This window comes from Odontesthes bonariensis, chromosome 17, assembly GCF_027942865.1.
Source record: "Odontesthes bonariensis isolate fOdoBon6 chromosome 17, fOdoBon6.hap1, whole genome shotgun sequence".
NCBI classification, from domain to species: Eukaryota; Metazoa; Chordata; class Actinopteri; order Atheriniformes; family Atherinopsidae; genus Odontesthes; species Odontesthes bonariensis.
The window spans coordinates 9464760-9488077 of NC_134522.1; the positions used below are offsets into that span (position 1 = coordinate 9464760).

At 41.6% G+C, this 23318-nt stretch overlaps 1 protein-coding gene across 7 annotated transcripts in view; it reads right to left on the reverse strand.

The window, feature by feature from the left end:
* myt1lb (myelin transcription factor 1-like, b) overlaps positions 1–23318 on the reverse strand; it is a 112353-nt gene that overhangs the window by 19796 nt on the left and 69239 nt on the right. For 6 of the 7 annotated variants that reach the window (XM_075448144.1, XM_075448147.1, XM_075448149.1 and 3 more), the window contains 7 exons: positions 19300–19775; positions 15027–16217; positions 11017–11151; positions 7404–7494; positions 5042–5149; positions 4060–4286; positions 3461–3735 (listed from right to left, as the gene is read on the reverse strand). In XM_075448144.1, coding sequence (XP_075304259.1) covers positions 3461–3735; positions 4060–4286; positions 5042–5149; positions 7404–7494; positions 11017–11151; positions 15027–16217; positions 19300–19775 — 2503 coding nt within the window. The remainder of the gene's footprint in view (positions 1–3460; positions 3736–4059; positions 4287–5041; positions 5150–7403; positions 7495–11016; positions 11152–15026; positions 16218–19299; positions 19776–23318) is intronic. The other variant, XM_075448146.1, reaches the window with a different exon arrangement.

A 23318-nucleotide genomic window follows, 5' to 3' on the forward strand; every position in this document is an offset into this window, starting at 1 on the left:
ACTGTGTCACTGTCCAATTAATGTGGGCCACCCCTTCACATCAAATTAAGAAATGTCATTACAGATCCCTCCTTCCTGATCTAGCCCTTCAGTAACCCTTGACCTCTGTTGTCACGGTAACGCCTACTGTAAAGAGGGCAGCCTGTTAGATGTCATTTGCTAATTCTCACTACAATACTTAACCGCAAATCAACTTCATGTCATTTTTTCCTCTGTGGCCCTTTACTCTCTTTGTTTCCCAGCCTTCACTCTCGACTCTGCTCCTCATTTCCTCCAATCTCTGTTTGCTCATCGACTTAATCATGAATAACTGCCTCTTGAAGCAGTTTGACAATACTCTGTAACTAAGACTGTCATATTTTAGCATATCGTTCCTTAGGCAAATTAAAGTTTTCGCGGTGATAAGTTTTCAACTTCTGAAGAGATGTTTGGCTCACAGGGCATACATGTACTTGAATAAGGAAAAGAATATGGAACTGAACGTTATGTGCAGCAGCAGTTTGAGATCAATACACGTACTAGTACACTCTTAAACTATTTAAATCTCAGTCAACTTTTATAGTGTGAAATCCAGATTGGTTCTGACTGGAAGGTAGAACAAACACATTTAAATTTGCATTATGGTACATAACGTGTCGAAAAATAGACTGCAACAGCAGTCTGTTCTCTGATTGGCCCATGGGCTCTTCTAATTAGCCAATGGCAGTTCACCTTCCAGTTCAACATAAACCTTCACAAAATAGTCATGAAGTTTTGCTGTTTTTCCCATTTATACAAAGCACTTCTTTCTGCACTTTGCTCCGATCACACAAAGATACGAGGGGCCATTTGTATAGGTTTTGTATACTGCTGGTAATTCAGGCTTTAGTAGTAGTGAATATGTCATGTGCCACACTGTTATTGCAAAAAAAAATGTTTTGTAGTTCATGATAACAGATATTGCTTATATTTGTAGTTTATCTAGTATTTCTTATATTGTTTTATTGAACTAAAACTGTAAATTGAGCTAGACTTATTCTGATTTTTAGACAGACACGTTTTGCAAGTGCAAGTTATGGGTATTTAGTGCCCTCTATTGGACTACAGACACACTTGCATCTGACTAATCTGGGCGTGATATTCTTGGACATCACATCTGACTTGAGTTTATAATTTCTTTCAAACCAAACTCATCCACAGTTTAAACTGATATTAAAGGTTGAAAGGGACTTCTTTTTCGTTCTTTTTATGTACGCACTGTGGCTGTAAATACATGAGAAATGTGGATGTGAAGATTCCTCTTCGACTTTACAACAGAATATACTGAAAATACAGTTTAACTTGATTAATATTTGTTTGTTTTTTGGTCTCTCAATTCCTGTTTTATGTTGACAATGTCCTTGTGCACACTTGTTATGTTTGCTTTGAACTCTGTTGTCTTCCACACCCACCTAAGTTCAATTGCAATTTCAATTTGTATTTCCAAGTGTTTTCTCTTTAGGACTGAAACTGTTGTGTTGGGTTTACAATAAACAAGAAAATTGTCAACACTTTGCAAAAGAAACACATCTACAGTATCTGTTTGTCATTGTAAATGAATGATTCTTCCTTCTGGAGTGCAATAATTGACTAAATTTAGTTGTATGAGAAGACTGGATTGTTTACTGTAGCTTCAGTCTGTCACAGTTTCCAAGTTTTATTCCCTTAATTCCGATGTATGCACAACTATTCAAAGCTCCTCTGTCAAAAATGTCGAGATTTCCACTGGTCCTTTGTCAACTTTGAGCCCAACATCCAACATGTCTCATGAATGTTTGGGAATTAAAAATGTCACGAAACACACGAGACACAAATTATTATCCACTTTCTTCTCTGACATGTTGATACCATAATTATGTTCTACTGTGATATACACTCTTAACTTCAATCTTATTGTAAATATAATCTGTTTGTGTCACATTTGGGCCTGTGTGTGTTAGTTTTTTACACTCAAAAGTCTGTGTGATGTTTTGTTTTCTCACTTATATAGTGTGAAGCGTCTCTTTGGGTTATAGGTACATAGAGTGAAGATAAAGTTGAGTCTAATTACGAGGTATCACAAATATGACAAAACGGAGCATAGTCCTTTAAGGTCTGTTTTTTGCACATTTGAGGTACACTGTGACTCCATAGTTCAGCAGTTCTCAAGCTGAAGGGTCACAACTATAGAACATGTTACAAAATAAAAACATAATAAGAACAAAACAGTGCTTACAGATGCAAAAAAAAAAATCTTCTCAACTACACATTTTTCAATTGTTGAGCATTTAATACAATAACAAATTTAACCGGAAAGGCCCAAATAAAGATTTTCAGGTTTATTTGGCCTGACCCCCTTGACCTGCAGAAACGTTGGAGGACTTGATGCAATGCATTTCAGTTTGTAATCAGCAACTAATAAATTCAACAAGCTGATTAAGGAGGTCAGAATAAATGTGTGCGTGTGAAGTTTGATTCAGACACAGAAAAAGGAACAGCGTGAGACACGAGGTAAGGTGTTGAGATGAAAGAAGAGGAAGAAGAAAAAAATCCTCTGAAGTCTCTCATCTTCCTGTTCTGTCCTGAGAGCTTCCTGCGCGTATGGTCCCGGAGCAGGAGGACAGACAATGAAATGAGGTGGAACCAGAGGAAGTCCTGACTGCCTCAGGAGCGTGTCCTGCAGTTTATTCTGTCCCACTTTTCCTTTGGAAATAAGTAGCTTTTGGCTGTTTTTCTTCCTGCTGCTCCTCCTTTTTTATTTTCATAAGTACATTTCTCCTTTTCTTTCCTGTACTGTGGCATTTGAAAAGTGCCAACCAAAACTCATCCCTTTTCTTTCCTCATTCTCAACTCTATCACCCTTGTTCTGATTTGCTTGCAGCCTCTGCTGTCAACAGCAGTATTAAACCGACATTTCCCCCTCTGCTGTGCACTCGTTCCCTGGCCTCCATTTTCCAGCTTAGCACCTGGGTGCAGATAATACAGGAGCACCGTCACCTTATCTCCTTAGAAATGACACACTGGACTCATGGCGTGTCAAACAGCGCTTCGTCCTGTTCCTATCTGATTCCCAGATGGAAAATAAAGAAACTGCCCCGCTGAGCCTTGAGTGTATGACACAGCCAAGATCTTTCACGGAATGTGTATGTATGTGTGGTATCCGCGGCTGAAATCTCCTTATCTCTGTAAGGTTTCACTGCCAGCATTAGTATAATGAAGGAAACGCAGAGATAATATGTGAGTGGATTTTTCAGTGACTACAGAAGAAGACCAAAGTCTTTAGAAGATGACATATGGCTCTGAGACTATAAGACTTTGAGTCATGTGAGGCTACGGTGTTAAATAAGGGGATGCTTCTGCCTGCACAAAAACAAACATCTGTTATACCTGCTGATCCAATTTATATTTTGGCTACTAAAGTGACAACAGAAATCTGACAATATTGTCCTCCGTGTTCTCCTACCTGTGAGCACAGGTCTTGGGGCTTCCCCGCCATGCCATGCGGCATCTCCCGGCAGCGCGTGGACAGGTTGAGAATGGCGGTTGCCGCCATATGGGCGGCCTCCATGTCGTGACTATAGTCGAAGCTGCTTTTGCTGCAGGTGCTGCTCGCGCTGCTGCCCCCTCCGCCGGCACCCCCTCCGCCAACCCCACAGCTCAGGCTGCTGTTGCTGCTGCTGGGAGCGTAGGTGCTGGTGGTGCTACTGGCTGAACTGGAGTTCTTGCAATAACGTTTGGCTGCAAGAGGCAAACAAAGTCATTAGAAAAGTAATTATCACAAGCATTGCCTGCAAGTTTTCGTGATGCATTTATGATTACATTTAGTAATTCAGCTAAAATTTCTATGCAAAAGGACTTCAGGCTAGAATACAGCATTACCCACTCCTGTTCATTTCTATTACAACCCCCCTATCGGCGACAGCTGGCAGCGCAACAATGCTATGACGTACTGCCCTGCTCTTTTTTCAAGCATTGCCAGTCCTGAAAACCCCCCATTTAAAAAAAAAAAAACAAGTACATCCAAGCTTCAATCTCTAGAAATAAAGATCTTTAAAACAGTACCATCATATCCTTTGGGGGAGGTGTCCCTTTGCCCGTGAACTTTGGGTGCAATGGCCCGCTTCCCATACACCTGGTGGTTGTTGCTGCCGTCAAACGCGCTGTAGTCGAAACTGGTCTTGGAGTACTTCTCCAGTTCCTTGGCCAGGTTTGAGCGGGGCGTGCTGGTGGAAACATTGTTCTTGTAACCATACTGTGGATAGTCCAGTTGTTTGACAAAGCACATAGGCCTGGAAAATAAATGACGAGGGGGTGGAAGTTGGACCGAGGCACTGAACATTGCCCAGGGGGAGGAGAACAAACTTGGGGTTTGGTTAAAAAAAAATGGTTGGAGGAAAAAGGGAAGGTGCAGACATGATGCTGGAAGATGGAGAGATGACAGGAGGTGCAGGGCTTCCCTTTTTCATGCCACAGCATGGGTCGTTCTCCGGCTCTTCTTTTCAAAACATCACCCAGCTTCAACTGTTTTTCAGGCGTATGCAATAAAAAACAGGCCAAATTGAATTTATGCATTTCTTTTATTACTACTGCATACTTCTGATATGTTGTTATTATTTGATATGCATTTACAGCCTCGATTTAAGACCAGCAAGAAAGTGCTGCTGATGCTCTGTTTGATATGAATATGAAATTCACAATTACTGATGACTTCTCATCACAGCCTTTCCACGAATATCAAAGAAACTCATTCACAACACGCTGGCTTTGCAATGATAAATGGGGTTCTTGTGGTTTAAATCTTATAAAACGATTTGCCTTCAATGTTGAGCAGAGAGATGAACATGCAGCCTCTTGGATAAATTCTCGGGGGACGATGAAACATAAACGTAACACAAAATGGGGAGATGCCAAGTCTCAATTAGATCATGTACGAGGAAAAAAAAAGAACAAAAATTCCAATATGACATGAGTATCTTACTGCATTTATATCAGTGTATCTTGTCGTAACACATTCCACATTTATTTAAATAAGTGTGTAGAGTACCTTAAAACTCGATCAGAGGCCTGGTTGGACTTTGGGCCGTCACAGCTCTGGTGCTTCTCCTGGGCTTTGGCCAGCTTCTCGGCTGCAGCAATGGGACATCCTGACAGACTGAAATGAGAAAAGCGACTTAAATAGTGCTGTGGAACACACATTTTGATAGGTGAAAGAGTTACACTGAGTGCTGTAAAATGTTTGGCTTGTTAGAGTGCTTGTCAGCCGATGTGCCAGGCTGAAAACAACAGCTGCACATCTGCCTGTCAGCCAGTGGAACCAGTCTGAAAGCACCTCTCTACAGTTCAGAAAGTCTGCTTAAAATGCAAATTCATTAATTTTCATCACTTTCAACACTTTGGATAACATGCAGTTTGCAACAGCTTGCATGTTTCTGGCTGAACAGCTTAAAATAATTCTCAGAATAGGTATTCCCATATGGACAAATGTGCATTTTTTTATGCGCATTCTGCAGCTCGTTTCCTTTCAAACAACGGCTGAAACATATTCCCATGTACTTGGGAGCTACATCTAATGTACATTCTTGAGCTTCCCTCTATTTCTTAAAATCTTACTTCAAAGCAGCCCTCACTTTTTCAGAATCTTTGAAAGTGGTCTTGAGCAATAGTTCTTCAGGCTCTCTGAATGTCTTTCGAAGTTTTTCTATGGACATTGGCTGCTTTTTCTCTCATTTTCAGTCCAGTGCTTGTTCCTGATTATTTTCAGAACAATGTGTTTTGTGTTCGTTAAGCCACCTAACATTGACCTATCAATCATTCAGGCATAAAAAAAAGACACACAACTCAAGTGATGAACCAGTCTTGTGTCTACGGATAACAGACAACTCAGCAAAGAACCAAGTTTAAATTGTATCTTTAGGAACTTACTGTCCTGCCATCCTGTCACAAGGACACATCGTTTCCATTTATTTTGTTGCATTTATTAAAAATGCCAAAATAACACAGTTACACAGACTTAAGAAGGTATTTTTGTTCCAACAATGTGATTCCCAAAAAGAAATTAGCTGAAAACTTATCTCATTATGGTGTTTGTATTTTACATTTTTTAGGAAATGGAACAAAAAAAGAAATGTCAGGCCTAATAAACTATCCACAGCAGGTGAATAATATCTGAAAGTGATGTCCTTAAGAAATAGGAAAAACTCAGCATTATTGAAGCAGTGTGGGATCATGTTGGCAGAGAACGGAACAAAAGGCAGCCCACATCCAAAGAAGAGCTTTGGGATGCCCTTCAAGAAGCCTGGAGAACTATTCCTGAAGACTCCTTAAAGAAAGGACAGAAAGCTGTCTGAGAGGGTTCAGGCTGTGTTGGAGGATAAAGGAGCTCAGACCATATATTTACTTCCAAGCTCATTGGAATTGTACAAACTCTGTTTTTGTATTACATATTGTATTTTCATTTATGTTTGTACATGTTTTAATCCACAAGTGCACTTATTTCTGTTTTTTCTTGTAATACATAAAGAAATGTGGGGTGGCTCAACAATGTTACACTGTATTGTATGTTTCAATAGAATTGAGGTTCCTAATGACAAATAACTGACCAAATACATCAGAAGTTCATGTTGCTGTCCTTAATTCTTATTATTCTGAATCCAGTCTCCCAACTGTAGGATGTTGGGCAGTGGTAAAAAAAAAAGTCTTTGACAATGGTTAAGAGGAAGTGGTGCTCCTGAACACTTGCCATCGCGAGCACGTGCATGGTTAGGAATGTGGAAAAGTGTGAAGTCGAACAAGGATGTTTATATCAGCTCTTTCCCGTAGAAGTGAAAGTTTACTGTGCGTGCCTGTTTGGCGCTGCAGCCGTGTCACTGAGCACAGCATGGAGCCGTTATGGTCCTCCAGGTCCGCACCTCTCCTGTCACCCTGGCTGAGTGGCAGCAAAGTGCTAATGGCTGCCGCTATGCCCGACTCCCTGAGCATCTGCTGCGGGTGACACTCCTTTTTCACTGTCACCTCGCCCCGTCTCACAGCAGCGGCAAGCAGCTATTTTAGTCCCTACCTCCAAACCTGCACCTGATAGATGCCATTTTTCGCCATGAACTGATGAATGATTTATGCTGTGGAAGGTATGAATTGCAGCATTCTAATCAGCCTCAGTTAAATTATGATTGTGAACCAGCTGAAGTGCTTTGATTATTTCCTGCAAGCCAAAATCCACACAAAAAATAATGTGTTGGCAAAGGGAAGGGGTTTAATCAGAATTAAACTGAAAAAATAACAAGAAACAAAAATAATTGAAGATGGAAAAATAAACCTTCCAAAAAAAAGGATGATCCAAAATAATCCCACATTCAAAAAATAAAGAAAACACAAGGGGTCAATATGTTTCACAAGGGCCGAGCGCTTACCTTCTGTGGGAGTTTCTGTTGCTATTGACATGGCCACGTCCTGTGCAGCCAGGCGTAGGACACTTAAGAACATTCTCATACATTGCCACAACTTCATACAGACAGGAGATAGGAGTGAAAGACAGGGAAGGTTAGGAACCCCTTACAATCACGCATGAACACTATTAGTGTGTGAGGAGCCTGGCATTATAAACATCATTAAGAAAAGAACCCAAATGACCTCTTCTTCATTTTAATGAACACTAGTTTGAAAGGGCAGGCAGGGTTTACCACCATATTGCTTCCACTTATCCAGCTCTTTCAAATTAGTATTCATGGAACAGGGACATTCATGAATAAAAAGATGTCATTTAAGTTTGACAGGGATTGAAGGAAATTTTAGGCATGCAAACAACACGCAATCATGCAAAAAACCAAGCCGTAAAATCAATGGCAGAGGCAGAGACATGGGAAGCAGCTTGATAGAGTGTGCTTTGTTATCATCCGCACTTTGTTAGGGCAGAGTGCGCAGTCCTCAATACCGTTTACCATTAAAACAGTCCATAACCGTCTCAGATCCCCTCGGCAACCAGCCAATTAGATTAATGATCTATGGATGTCCTATCTATGTCTATGGCGAGGGCGTAGGGGGAGGGTCGTCTCGATACTGGTGGCGTGCGGGGCCAAACCCCATCGGCATCAGCTTCATCATTATCACCCCCTTAAACTTTAACCCCTCATCATCCTCCTTCCCTTACATACTAATTGGTGTTTGGTGCAGGTAATTGGACAAAGCCCTCCACCTCAACATGCCACAAGCCAATACATTATGCGTATCCCAGTTTTGCTCTGCCCTCTGCTTAGGGACAGAAAGAGCAGCTCTGCTCAGGGGGCACAGGCAAGAACAGATATGAGGAAAAGCCGAATGGATGAGCAGAGGGCCTACACACCTTTCATCACAAAATCCTCCTCGGGTGATTTTCAAAACCACATTTGACATCTCAGCAGGGCATCTGCATCTGAGACATCTGTGCAATATATCATTGGGGATCGATATCCCGATGTGAGCATGCACATAGTCACATTTCAAAGAATGCAATATCATGTAGAACAAGTCAAGTCATATTTTATGATTTTTACTCTTTGATACAGACTTTAACGCAACCTGTTCTCCTTTCCCCACAATTGAGTTACAAGAGAAATATGTCTTATGAAGCATTATTTACTCAGTTCAGCATTCTTCGATACGTGGGCATTTTTAAAAATATATTCACAAAACACAGAGTTTGCTGCTGGTGAGTGACATGCGGCATCTCCATGCACACCGTAATGAGCATGGAATGCTGTAAAGGCATGATTGGTTGCAAAAAGTAACACAGCGGACTTCAGAGATGAGTCGATTGAATCAAACAAACCTCCCGACTACGACCCATAAAATGAACACGCAGCTGAATATATTCAAAGGTGCTATAGCTGGTTGACGGGTTGGATTTTGCAGGAAACATACACTCACCGGCCAATTTATTAAGTACACCTATTCAGTTGCTTGTTAACACAAATAGCTAATCAGCCAATCGCATGGCCACAACCCAATGCATAGAGGTGGTCAAGACAACTTGCTGAAGTTCAAACCGAGCATCAGAATGGGGAAGAAAGGGGATTTAAGTGACTTTGAATGTGAGCTACCACTGCAGGATGCAACCCAGCAGGACGTGCCTTCACATTTTCAGTTGCATGTGTCAGTAATGCTGTAGAGAGCTGTGTTGTGGGGACCTCATTAGCGATTACAGGAGCTATAATAACAGTCCTAAGATGCACAGAGGAGCCTTATCATCAGAGCTTGTTGTGTAAAAACTAACTATCGTAGAGTTAGAGTAAAATATATTTATGTATCATGTTTATTTTATTCAAAGTTGTACTTCGCTTCAAAATCACCCAGAGTCCCTCCAAAATAATTAATTATTTCAAGTTAATCATGTGATGAACTATTGATGTTTGATCATGTTAATAATACACACGATATATTTTGCCACAGCTGACAAAATATGGGTATTTTAGTATAACTTAGAACAGTTATGGTTAAGAAAGTTGAGTGCAACTCATTCAATGTTCAGATTCAGACTCACATAGTTTATAGTATTGTTTTATAAAATTGCTGGAGTTCTGTGTAAAAACAAAACTATTTTCTACAGAAAAGGGCATCATTGGGAAAACAGGAAGTGGAATAAATTAATTGAAATCTAATTTAATCTTAATTTTTCACATGGATGAGTTGGGCTACAGTGTTTGATTTCCTAATTACATGAAGTCATTACATTAATAATACATTGTCCATTCAGTAGAGCAAATGTGCTAATAAAGGGTGTGTGTGTGGGGGGGGGGGGGTTGAGTCATATGTGTGGTAAATATTCTTATTTACCTCTGCAGAAAAGACAGTTATGATGTCACTTTTTGTGATTCAAGTATCTTGTCCAGAATTAGTAGCATCACTTCCCCTAAAAGTCAGCCTGACACAAGTGAGGAACAGCAAGGGGAACACAGACATCATATTCCAAAATCTCCAGTGACAATCAATTCAACACCATCCCAAGTTCCATTTTAGGGCTCCTGATCCCCGACAAGGTCATCTGTTCTGAGTCGTTTTCACATTCCTGGGAGACGAGTACATCTCAGGTTATGGACCTTTTTTTGTGGGCGGCACTCCACAGAAGAAGAGTAATCTGTGGCACTGATGGTCTTTACAAGCCCACCTTTAATGGTTACTAATTTCCTTGCCATTGTTAAATACAGCTTTTATTTTGACTGCAGTTTGGGTCATGGCAGATCATAACTTGATTTTCACGCTGCAGTTAATGAAAAATGTAAACAAGCTTTTATTGAGAAGTTGGCAGAGGTGCATGAGACTAAATAGCTGGGTTAAATACTCTGAAGGGAAAATTCCCTTTTCATTCAAGGCTAATGTTCATTGCCACCTCACTTGATCTGTGAGACTGCCTTTTTATTCAATAGAATTTAATTGAGCAAGGAATACAAATAAATGAACAGGGTATATGGCGTGGATGACTGAAGCACACTCAGTGTTATCAAAGTCTGTGAGCATTTCCACCAGTTTCTTAAAAAATGAAATATTAGGACTCATTTAACATTAAAAAAGCTGTGTAAATTAAAGAACAAGAACGTATTCAATCTTTTCATTCAGTCATACATGCACTGACATACTGAGCAGAGGCATGCAACCCATACAGCATGACCCCGGCAATGACAAAACCATGAATGGGATTATCATTTTCTCCCAGTCACTTGCAGACGGTCAAGCAGTGTCATGCAGTCGAGTAAATCTATAATTAACAGCTCTGGACTATCCACCCATTGCTATATTACCCAGGCCTCATTTCCCACCTCATCACCACGGCACAATAAGCAAGCAATCAAAAAGCAAATCCATGGACTCGTGCAAAAGGTCACAAGAGCAGTGCAGCTGCAACCCATCTGACCCTTCGTTGCAGCCTCACAGCAGCGAGTACACAGCACACACATCACAGATAACATGCCAAGTCCTGAACATCAAAGAACATCAAGGACACAGTTTGGGTAAACACCAGTGTTCAGCCCGGTGTGTGACTGATGTACTCACTTTCTGGTGGCACCCTGTCTTTGTGTGGACAGCCGGACAGGCTGCGATGGTGGGGGTACAGGCCCGTCACATGACCCGTGCCATCACAGCCCGGTGTCGGACACCTGCTTTCCTTCTTGTCGGCACGTGAAGCATCTGTGAGCAGATACATACAGGTATATGAGGGCGCTGATACTTCATGATATGCTTGATCGTTGAGCTGGCGCCTCGTGTTGAGACGCTGGCATGTTGGGGCTACGCACAAAGATCGAGCTGCATTTAAGAAACACTTCAAGTAAGTAACAAGGGAATGTAAAAAAAACTCCACATCCACCATTTTAAATGCCTTTATTTTTATGACCTAGTCACACTGACTTGTAAAACACCGACATGTTTCAGCTTCCAAGCGTTCTTTGGGAAGTAAAACAGACTTAATGGAGTCCACTGTCTTTTTCTAGCAGATTTCCATCAACAGGAATCCTCCACCTGTGATGGAATTTTTCCATTTGTAGTTCTCCTGCCATAAAAAACTTTAACACTAGATGCATTAAAGAATAAAACACTTTTTTAAAAATTTGCAAAGAGAGAAAAAAAAGTGACGCACAGATATTCGAAAAGATCTCGCTGCTCTTTAGTGAAGAGAAAAGCTAATAACTGTAATGCTGTTTTTTCCCCAACACATAGATATTCTTGGATAAATATAATAACGTTATCCAAACATTTAGTATCTCTTTTTAAGCTTTGGCAGAATTTAAACAAGATTTCAATGAACAAGTAGCATGAAGTGAATCATATTCTGAATGATGTCGCTGCTCTTTAGTGGAGAGGAACATTAATTGCTGTAATACTAATGCTAAATACCCCTGAATAAATACTACAGCGTTACCCAAACATTTAGAATGTCCTCTTAAGCTAAGCCAGACTTTCAGAAAAAAAGTAATGTTTAGTGAATCATGTTCTGAAAGATGTTGCTGCTCGGTATTTAAGAGAAAAGTTAATTGCCATTATTTTAATGGTAGGTGAACGGCACCAACAGGGCAGCCCAGTTTGGAGATGCTAATTTAGACTTGGTTTTGAACAAGACAGACATGGCCACTGAGCCTTTTCCACTTACTTTGCCAAGGCTGAGAACAACTTGTGACCATGGAAACCATTCACAAGACTGGCCCTCACAGCAATAAAGTGCTTAGAATAATAAAAAATGTAAAAAAAGTGGAAAAAAAATTATCTCATTATGTTTAATCTAGTACACGTATTTATCCAAAATGACTTACAAGTGAGGACCACATTGGGGGCAATATGGGTTTTAGTATCCAGCCCATGGATATTGTCATGTAGACTGGGGAAGCTGGTAGTTGAAAGGCTATCATCTTAGCTTTTGAAATATAGCCGCAAAAAGAGAAAACTTTATCAAAAAAATTAAAATACATTAAAAAAAAACCCACTAAAAACAAAAATCAGCACCAATTGCCAAAATGTACTGTAACATAGAATTTTTTCTTTGTTTTAGGTCTAAGTTTGGGCCAAAGTATGAAATTACAGAATTGTAATAGTAATAATCACTTGGGCTGTTTCTGAATCAGCACACTTAAAACCAAATCAACTTCCTTGACTTTTAAAACAAAACACATGGGGAGATAAGTGTGCTTTTTTACAAGTACAGGCCTGTATTTATCTGAACAAACAAGTTGAAAACTGACAAGGACAAAGATGCAATAATTGCTTTAGTGACAGGCCTTTTGTTAACGGATTTGAACTTTTTGGAGGTCATTTCAACAAGCTAATGCGACTCAATTTAAAAAAAAAAAATTTGCGTAAGTGGCCTTCAACAAAAAGCAACTTATCTTCCAGTTTAGGTTTAGTTTAAATTGTATAATTTTTTGCATTTGTACCACTTCAAGCTTCACACGAAAAATTTGTTGAGCTGACAGTGAGGCTGTGAGCACACACACACCGATGTGTGTGTGTGTGCTCACAGAGATTGTCTTTCCTTCCTAAAAACATAGGTCTCCTATTTCTTCCAAACCCAGCTCAGATATGGTTACCACCAAAAAGTACCGATGCCAAACTCTGCCAACAGGCACTGTTTCTGGAAATGCAACCACACACCTTTGAAATACTTTGACCCTCATACAATGTCAAGTATTCTTACTGCTGTAAATATGAAATTACTATTGTTATCAGTTATAGCAGATAATGAGGTAGGGTGCAGAGTGTTTCAGGTAGTAGAATTAATCTGGAGCCATGTGAGTGAAGGGGCTTTTATCTCACACCACAGAAAGACAGACCACTGATTAAAGTTTCAAAGGCCTGTGAAACTCAGTAGCTCCAACTAAGGCGAACCAAATAAACCCGTCCGTTGTGTAGTAGGTGCAACGAGAAAAATAATCAAGTGAAGTGGGTGGGAAGGTTCAGAAAATACTAAATGGAGAGGTGGCACAGGGCACACCTAATCATACATTTACAAATGAGTCACCAAACGAAATTCCATGTCTCATTCATCAGAAAAAAGCACCTCATTATCCTCTGTGGCTGTCATCCATCTATGTCACATTAGGGCCTTGTGGGTTTGGTACAATATTGCTATGTCATGTCTGGCTCTTCTGTCTGGCACCAGTGCAATCAAGGCAGGGAAATTTCATGTTGATAGGGAGCTTGGTCTGCATGTAAAATGTGGCTCTTTCATAATGGCTTCTTTTGAGGCACATCATTACATTTGCTGTTAATGTTTCAACAGTATGTTGAAATAATTCTCCATTTCCGTGAGTGCACATGCACACAGACATGATGCCCATGCATTCTGCCTGCAACGCTTCTATTGTAGACAGCGGAGGCAGCCAAGTGGAAGGCATATTAGAAAGCAGGGGATATTGATTGTGGCTGGGGACGGTCTGCGCTTTGCATAGCAAATGGCCCCCATTACCATACCATCTCTGGATAATTAATGTGCAGTCAGTGGGCCTGTCGTTCGTTATCGGTCATTCTGATACTGTTCAATTTTCATCTCAACCTCAGGCTTCTCTTTGGAAGCAGGGCTCCTCTGCGGACCCCCCCTCCCCCTTGCCATGCTCTATTTTATGAATCATACAAGAACCCTGGTCAACGAGTGTTTGCTGCTATCTTGCCTGAGGAAAGATGCTATCGCCATGCAACTGTCTTGCATCCTCTCATTATTCTAACATTATCCAGACACAAAGGCCATGGAAGGCTCTTGAAATTAGCATTTGTGTGGCATTTAAGTCGCAATATAAACCTGCTGTGAGTTGTGTGGCATTTGAGGTGTAATATCACCCTGCTGTGAATTAGCATGCCCTTATTTGTTGTTTTCGTCTGATATCTTCCTTATGGGAGGAAACTATTCAACCTAGTTAAGCTTGTATATTATTGGAGTAAACGATGAGAGGAACAATAAAAAGTTAAACAAAGGAGGTTGTAATCAGACAGCAGTAAAAACCAATGGTATGGAGTCTGTATGACAATTGCTTCTGTTGCAGACATGTATTTATCTTTCTGGAGTATCAACATCAATCTGGAAAGTATAAAGCTTCTGAGCAGAATTGGTCCTTTCTAAAAGCAGAAGGCCTCTGTTCCATAGTTTCTTTTCCCAAGTGCTTGCGCAGGTTTTAAAAATAGGCAGCTTTACCCCAAGCTGCATCACAGGGATGAGATTTGTGGTCCTAACAGGCCGTGCAGATTGCCATTACTTATGCCTGACAAGCCTACCCTCTGATGTTTCCATGCTGGCCTATTTTAACAACATAAGCTGCTGCTGCCGCTCACGCTGCTACCCAGATGCGAATTTCCAAATTGGCTGAAAAAGCTTGTCCTGGGGTTATAGTGAGGTTCCCAGAATGTGGGCTGTCTAGTCTCCGGTGCAGGGCAGATGAAATGCAGAACCAAACACTGACAGACAAACATTTTACCTGAGCTTGTCAAATAAGGTAAACACGTCTACACTCGTGTGTGGATATGGTTTCCAATGGAATCTTGGTGTGCAGCTGAGCGTGTCCGTGTTTGAAAGAACCACTCACCTTTATGGAAGAAAGGCTTCTTCATTCCATCAGGAAGCCGGGCTTTACGCTCGACACCGTAGCCGTGACGTGGGCCATGGTCCTCATGAGTGTACCTCACCCCGTCTCTTCTGGCTGCCTCGGCCGCCATCTTATCCCGCATTGCCTTGGCGCGTTCCGACTCTAGTGCAATCGCCTTCTCGAGCAGGGACAGATTACCCTTTGTCATGTCAAACACTTCCTCCGATCGGTCCGATGTCACGGAGGCCGTGTCCTCATCAAAGTCCCGGTGGTTGGTGTGATATCGTTCATCCTGTGCACAACTGGAGAAAGCCTTGGAGCGTGGGCTCAACTGCTCCTCAAGCTTCATGAGATTGTCCATGTCGGAATAGTTCCTATCAAGCGACCGTCTGTCCTCTTGGCTTATATGATAGTCCCCATAGCTGTGATGTTGGGGTTGCTGATTGGGGTCCCCACATGAGAAATGATTTTGCTGGGATGGTCCGTTTCTGTCACTGGACTTTGTTTCACTCAGTTTTCGAGCCAAATCGAAGCATTGGTTCCTTAGGCACTCCAGACTGCTTAGACACACTTCCTCGTCACTGTTTTCTATTTGTCCATTACTGTTGACTTTAATTTGTCCATTACCACCATGGTGTCCATTTCCACCATTGTGGGAACAGTCAACATTGTTCCCAGCCATACCGTCCTCAAACTCCTGTCCATCTAAGCTGTCAGACAGAACTGCACCATGACCCTGTGCCAGCAGTTTAAGGGAATCCACCGTTTCCCGTACTACATCACTGTCAACGTCCAAACTCAGATCTCCCCTCTGTGTTTCACCCGCTTCACCCTCCTTATCTTCTTCTTCGTCCTCTTCTTCTTCCTCCTCCTCCTCTTCGTCCTCTTCTTCATCCTCCTCCTCCTCTTCTTCTTCTTCTTCTTCCTCCTCTTCCTCCTCCTCATCCTCCCCCTCCTCAGCACTGTTGGAGGAGTTGCTGGTCATCTCAGATTCCGTCATGGCACGGTTGGCGGCATCCTCTGCAATCTTTCCCAGGTTGAGGAGGGACTTGGCAACCAGTTCATCGTAGTTTTCATACTCATCGTTGTTATTGTCATCCTTTTCCGACGTTGGGCCAGATTTGGCGCTGCCACTTCCGCCAACTCCACTGTTCCCCTCGCCCCCCTCGCCAGTGCTCATCTGATCGTCCTCTGTTGGAAAGAAAGCACAAACGTCTTGTAATTTCATTTCTGTCATTCTATTTTATTGGTAAATCTGATTTCTGGGGTTGGTCCATCTAAATTGGATAAGGAACTCTTTGCTTCCCAGAATAATTTACTTTGAGAGTCTTAACAGTAGCTTGTGTCCTGAATTGTGGATCACCACAGGAAGTTGAATATAGTGGTTTGTGAAAGTTCCAGAGAGAGATGCTCTTTCAATTGAAAATCTAGGAAATAACGGACTACAGCACAATTAAAAAGTATTTTAGAGTAATTAATTTAAATTCTTCAGAATTCAGAGGTCTGAATAATTCCATAAATAGTTTAAAATGATTTTTAAAAAATTATTTGATTAACACTGCGAGATCAAGATATTGGAAATGAGAATGTTTTTTTGTGGCCTCTAAAATCTGTGCAATAATAAAACATTCTGTCTATAACATGATGAACCCCAGTCAGCACCTATTCATCATTTGCTTGTAAAGTTCTTCTTGCATTCAATCATCAGTATCTTTAGAATTCCTTTCAGTACCTAATTGACTCTGACAGTCTTCAAAAGGTTACTGAACCTCTTCTGTCAGTAATTTCAAGCACTCACTCCTGGAGAGCTTCCAATCTCTCCTTTCACATTTCCGCCCTGAGCCGCCACGAGCACAATGCTCACGTTGGCGTCACATTTGCCACTTACATTCCTGTGGAGAAAATGTGCCCAAAGGCCCCCTCGCATGGTTGGAACAAGCAAATGCCAACACAAAAAAATATCGATTGTTGATTAGTTATTATATCTGCTACATTAAAAGACCTATTTGTAATTACAGCAAAGACAGGAACATAAATTTGACTTATGTAAATAATTCTGTGCGGTATATTGCATACATAGACTTCTCCTTGTTTGCATACCGCACACACACATATTTACACACACTCCTTTCTAATGAGAGCAACACACTATTGCTGCCTGGCGGGTGAGGGCTTTAGAGCGGGACGAGGGAACAGTCACGAATGACCAGGCACATATTTTGACAGCGGAAGGCTTCTTACAGTAACCTCCTGCACCAGGGGTTTAATTTTTGATGGTATGAAACATGGCACAGGGAAGCAATTTGAAGAGCAATCAAGGTACACAAAGAGGAAACAGATTAAGGAGGCAACAGAGGGTACATCCTGCCCTGAACTGGTGCCGGATTAGCAACAAAAGATGTGCATGCTCCTTAGAAACACAGAAAAGCTCCAGATTTTCACCTGGAGACTGGATTCTGTCTGCCAGCTATAGAGTTGAATGGGGACTGTGGCGATGATGCATATGGAAAGATTCAGTTAAAAGTCAAATGCTGTGGTTCCAAATAAGTAAACATCATAATGACTGCAGAGCTCCACAAACATGCATGTATTTATAGAACTTACAAAAAGTACATTGTAATCGGCAGCCACCCATAGAGAGGCTATGACATGTTGAAGAGATAGTGCCAACAGTCCACAGTCTAAGTGCTGAGGGTAAAACCTTGCTGTGGGCTCTAATGAACACCAGTCTGCTGAAATGTTTTCACATATCTGCAAGAAAATAAGTGCATGGCTGCTGAGATGCCACATCAACAGTTTGGGTGGATAGAGAGCTGTGCGCCAAACAGGGTTAACACACTCTTCTCTCAGAGCTTCACTCTTAATTGGACTTGAAGGCACTGTCAGGTCCAATCACGATGCGGGGGTGCAACGCAGAATCTGCTGGAGAGAAAACCTGCCAGATCTGGTGTTGGGCACATCACAAGGGGATGACGAGAGAACATATGGGGCAAGAGTTTCTCAAATCAGAGTCCCAAAACTAGGTAGTATTTTGAATCATCTCTTCAGGCAAAGCACATTTTAACAAATGCTCTGATGGGCTGCAGCACTGACATTTCTGAAATTTGGAAATTGTCAAGAAATTTGTTGTTTTTATTCTTTTTGATGTTAAATAAGAACAGATTGTCAGCATCATTACTTTTCACTTTAAAAACTTTTAGGTATGTTGTTTTAAGTAATTCAGCCTGATTTTTTTTTGTTAGGCTTTGATGAAGGCTTTAAGGAGAAGGCAAAACCTTTTTATCCCAATAGTTTAGATGATTTGAGATAAACCACAAAAAGTTTTAATTTTTTTTTAAATTAGCTGAGCGTCCATGCTTAATTTTTTGGAGAACAAGCATTCTTTTATTATACTCAATGTAGAAGAAGCTAATGGGTTCCCTGCCTTTTTTCTGCAACCACTTTGAGCACCTCCAAATGAAGAAATATGAATGAAGAATTTGGCAAATATTTGCTCTTTTGCTCAAACAGTTTTTGGATGTAACACCACTGTCATGAAAACAAATCTCTGTTTGAGCCATTTCCATGTACAACCATACACATGCATTTGTTTTCATGTTGAAGACACCACCAAAAGCCCACAAAAAATGTCAAGCAATCAGTGTTGAGTGGAGCTGTATGTCAACCCCCGGGCACTCAAGGGCATTTTTGAGGGGGATACACTTGAACATGTGCATGGTTAATTTCCAACAGTGAATGGGGATTTCACCAAGCACTTGTTATAAGTTGTTCAATTAACTCTCTGCAGAACCACTGGCAGCACTTTTCTGGCGAAAAAAAAAAAATGAACAGGCCATATTTTCCTTTTATGCGGTTTAGACAAGCAATATTCAATGTGTACGTTGTGAGGTTTAGAGGTGCTGATGGGTGGTTTTGTTTCCTTTGCACATGCCCTCTGTTTATCATCAGGTGGGTGCTGCATTCTGCAAAGTTGTAAATTTATAAATAAGACATGATAATGGCTGTGATGGACCGGCGACCTGTCCAGTGTGTACCCTGCCTCTCGCCCAATGGCAGCTGTAATAGGCTCCAGCCCCCCCGCTAAGTTGGATTAAGCTGGTGTAGAAAATGGATGGTTGGATGGATAGATGGACATGATAATGTTCTCAGTCTTCCTATTTTAACTTTATGCCAGATAGCAAAAAAGTGAACGTCACAAACTGTAAACTTGTTCTTTTAAAATATTAAAAAGTTCTGGTGTATTTGAAGTTCAATGAGGAGACATAACTCTCACCTTGCCCTTGATTCTGCTCTCCTTCATCCTCCTCTCCTTCTTCATAGTCCACCTCCTCTACTGCTTCCTCTTCCTCCTCCTCTGCTTCCTCCACCCTCACTTCATCTCCATCCTCCTCTTCTTCTTCTTCTTCTTCTTGCTCCACCTCTACCTCCTCTTCCTCCTCTACCTCTTCTTCCCCCTCTCCATCCCTTCTGTCCTCCTCCTCCCTGTCTCCGTGCTCCATTTGTTCTACATTATAGTCCATGTAGCCTTCCACATCTTCCTCTTCCTCCTCCACTTCTCCCTCCTCTTCTACGGTTCCCTCCTCCTCTTCTTCCTCTCTGTCGTCCATCTCCTCGGTTCCATCTGTCTCGTAGCACTCCTCCATTGTGGAGTTGTCCATGTCATCAAGGTAGCTGCTCCTCTTAGGGGAGGTTTCCAGGGTTTGTCTGTCTAGACTCTTTCTCTTCTTGGCCAAAGGGCAGCCGTACACACTGCAGAGGAGAGATAAGAAGGCAGCCGTTAGCCACTAGCCACTAGCAGCATCTGCCCATTAACACTAACACTCATCTCTACAAAGGAATCTGTGTTAATGTTGTCTAGTTGATAAACTGATTCTGAAATAAATTCTATTCACACAGGTACATTCAGCAAGGAAAGTAATACCTCTGATGTTCTTCAGCTGAAAACAAAAAAGACTTTCCTGACCCAACCTTAATTAGATGTACTCATTAACTACTGAGCAGTTATGATAAGGTGCTCCATTTCTTCCAGAAAGCAGTTACAAAGGGATCAAATCTCTGTTTCAGAATGAAACAAAGCACAAGATTTTACATCAATTTGTGCTTCTGGCAGAGTAAAATCACTTCCAGACTGGTATGCGCCTGCTCTGAAGTGAACCGAGTGAAGCAAAACACAACGGCTCGTCTGGAATCGACTGTAAGGAGGAACGACTCGCAGCCTGAAAATTGAATCTTACTAAGGCACCTCGGGTTTTAATGTATTCTCTGGCTCCCCTCTGCACCAGGGGGACGGATCCTAATCTGATAATCTGATAATCTGTGTATTTGCTCGAGCTATTGATCACAGGAGCTTAATCCATTTGATTCATCAAACCTCTGAGTCCTGCACTGCTAACTGGCATGTGTGATTTGAGAATGCACCCACACGGTCAGTATTGTGAGCATTTTGACCACCAACTAAACCCCCCATCCAGGCTGGAGTGTAAGCTACACACACATTGGGCTCATTCCCTGAGCTATGAAATATCCCAGGCTATATTTTTTGTTCTGGGTGTGCACTCGTTAGAGTAGGACCTGATGTGAATGAATGGCATAATGCTGTCTGTGAGAGTAAGAAAATGGTGGTCTTTAGTCACTGAGTGCTGTTTTTGTGGTGGAACAGCTATGGGAAGAAACTCCTGATGGTCTAAGGTAACTGTTTTTGTTTCTTCTTTTTCACAGTTTTTCCATGGCACTGTGCATTCACCATCCAATATCTTATTCATCCTCTCTCTCTCACACACACACACACACACTTCCATCAGTCAGCTGGCAGGTTAAATCTCACCCAGCCAGGGATTCCTTAATGGTCTGACCCCCTGCACCACACGCAACCAGGGGCCTCATTTCATTAATCTAAGCCTACACGGAAACTCATTCCCTGCCTGACAACCTTTCCCCCAGGGCAGTGAGAGGGTCTGCGGGACAGTGAAGGAGGGGCTGTTGCGCTGCAGCATGGTGATCAATAGTGCTTGTGACCAAACATCTCAAAAGCACATTAAAATGCCACTCATCCTGGCCCCTCTGTTCCAGGGCCCTCTCCAAATAAATCAAGGGCTGGTCCCAGCAGGTTACCGGCTGCCAAGCCAGGCGAGCTGGCAGGAAAGGAGGAGAGGTGAGTGGGGGGGGGTAAACACAGGCCCTCACCCCTCCTTTCCTGCTTTGTATTCTGGACTTTCATTTTTTCCTTTATTTCAACTATAAAGTGGTCTTAAGGTGGCGTTTCCTGTCAAGCTTTGAGCTGCAGTGTAGCTCAGCGCCTGACAGCACCTGAATCACACCTTCAAAAAAATAAAAAAGGATCAATTGCTGCAGCATCAGCTAATAGATAGCAAAGAAATGTTGGTTGTGATTTTTTTCATTGTATTGTCAAAAAGAGATAAGTACACTTTTGGTCTAGATTGTAGAAATAAAGATGCCTTTTAGCAGTGTTCATCCGTTATAACCTGACTCAGCTGAAAGTTCCAGCTACAGTCAAGCAGATATTTGAATCAAAGCACCTGCTCACAGAGAGGGGATCACCTTACTGTAAATACAGTTCTGTGTAGCAGTGTTGATCCAGTTCTAATTTCTTTACATTTTTTTTTACAAACAGCCAGACCTTTTTCTAATACTTTAAAGTGGTCATGAGCAATAGTTCTTCAGGCTTTCTGAAGCTCTTTTAAAGTTTTTGTTTGACTTACACGGACTTATGATTCATTCAAATATATAAAGAGCACCTAACTCAAGGGGCGAAACAGTGTTGTGTCTACACATTACAGACAACTAAGCAAAAAAAATATATATTTTAAATTGTATCTTTAGGCACTTTGTTACCAGCAGCCTGTCACAAAGACACACCATTTGTTCACATTTGTTTGGTTGCATTTAAAAGTGCCAAATTCACAGATATAAAATTCCCAAAGAGCTATTAGCTGAAAACTTGGCATATCTCAGAATGGTATGCAGTCTGCCTAAAAAAACATCTATCGCAGGTGAATAATACTGAAAGTGATGTCCTTAAGAAAGAGGAAAAATCCAGCAAAGACCTGACACAGGAGCTGAGAGATGCATCTGGACCTTTAGTTGATCCATCTGCTGTTGGCCCAAGCCTCATCAGAAATGGGCTCCATGGAGGGGTGGCTGTCAAGAAGCCGTTCTTAAGGAAGGGAAACAGGGAGAAAAGGCTGAGCTGTGCCAAAGGACACAAGAAGTGGACTGAAAATCAGTGGCAACAGGTCTGATGGAGGGATGAATCCTCCCCAGAGCCCGGACCTCAACATAACTGAAGCAGTGTGGGATCATGTTGGCAGAGAACAGAACAAAAGGCAGCCGACATCCAAAGAAGAGCTTTGGGATGTCCTTCAAGAAGCCTGGAGAACTATTCCTGAAGACTATTTAAAGATATTACGAGAAAGCTTGTCTAACAGAGTTCAGGCTGTGTTGGAGAATAAAGGAGCTCATACCAAATATTGACTTTCACGCTTTTAGAATTGAACACACTCTGTTTTTGCCTTAAATGCTGTAATTACATTTAGGCATGTCTTGTGCTAATATTGCACCTATTTCTCATTTTTCTGCCAAACAAAAAAGGATGGCTGGCTTAAGACTTTGTAAATTAGTTTTAATTTGTAAACAAGTTGTATGCAGAACAACTTGAGTCTCAGGCGTCCTCTCGTCCCTGAGCTGTCAAGTCGCTGTGACACTGTGAAAGGTGTCTTTGCCCCAGGATGACTAAGCCACAGGAAGTCTCCTTAATTTGGCATTCCCACAATCCCTGGCTCTTCTGCTAAGTGACCTTGGCTTGAACATTTATCATAGCAGGCGCTGCATCCCACTCACTGTACTTTGCAATTAAAATAAAAATAATTGAGAGGCATTAAAATTGAAAAGAGAACACATTCTGCAGACATTGTGAAAAGAAAGGAAGGGGATGAGAAAGTACAGAACCATTCTAAATTTTCCTTTTGCGTTGTCCCCTAGCAAAATGACAAAAATCCTCCAAGAGGAGTGTGCAGTATGAGAGGTAGCAATCAAAGAAGAAAAGAGCTTCAGATCACAAAAAGACCACTTCATTTTACATGGAGTGGGCATCCTCAGCATTACAAGATGGGACAAATTCTATTACAGTGTGAACAAGAGGCCCCTTAATGCAGAATAAACCCTTCTGGAAGCACTATACTGAGAGGGATCCATTCCTGGAGCATTAAAGTGAAGCAGGGGAAAGGAGTGGCAGAGGAAGGAGAGCTCCTGTTTGGCTAATTTTGGTCGACAGCT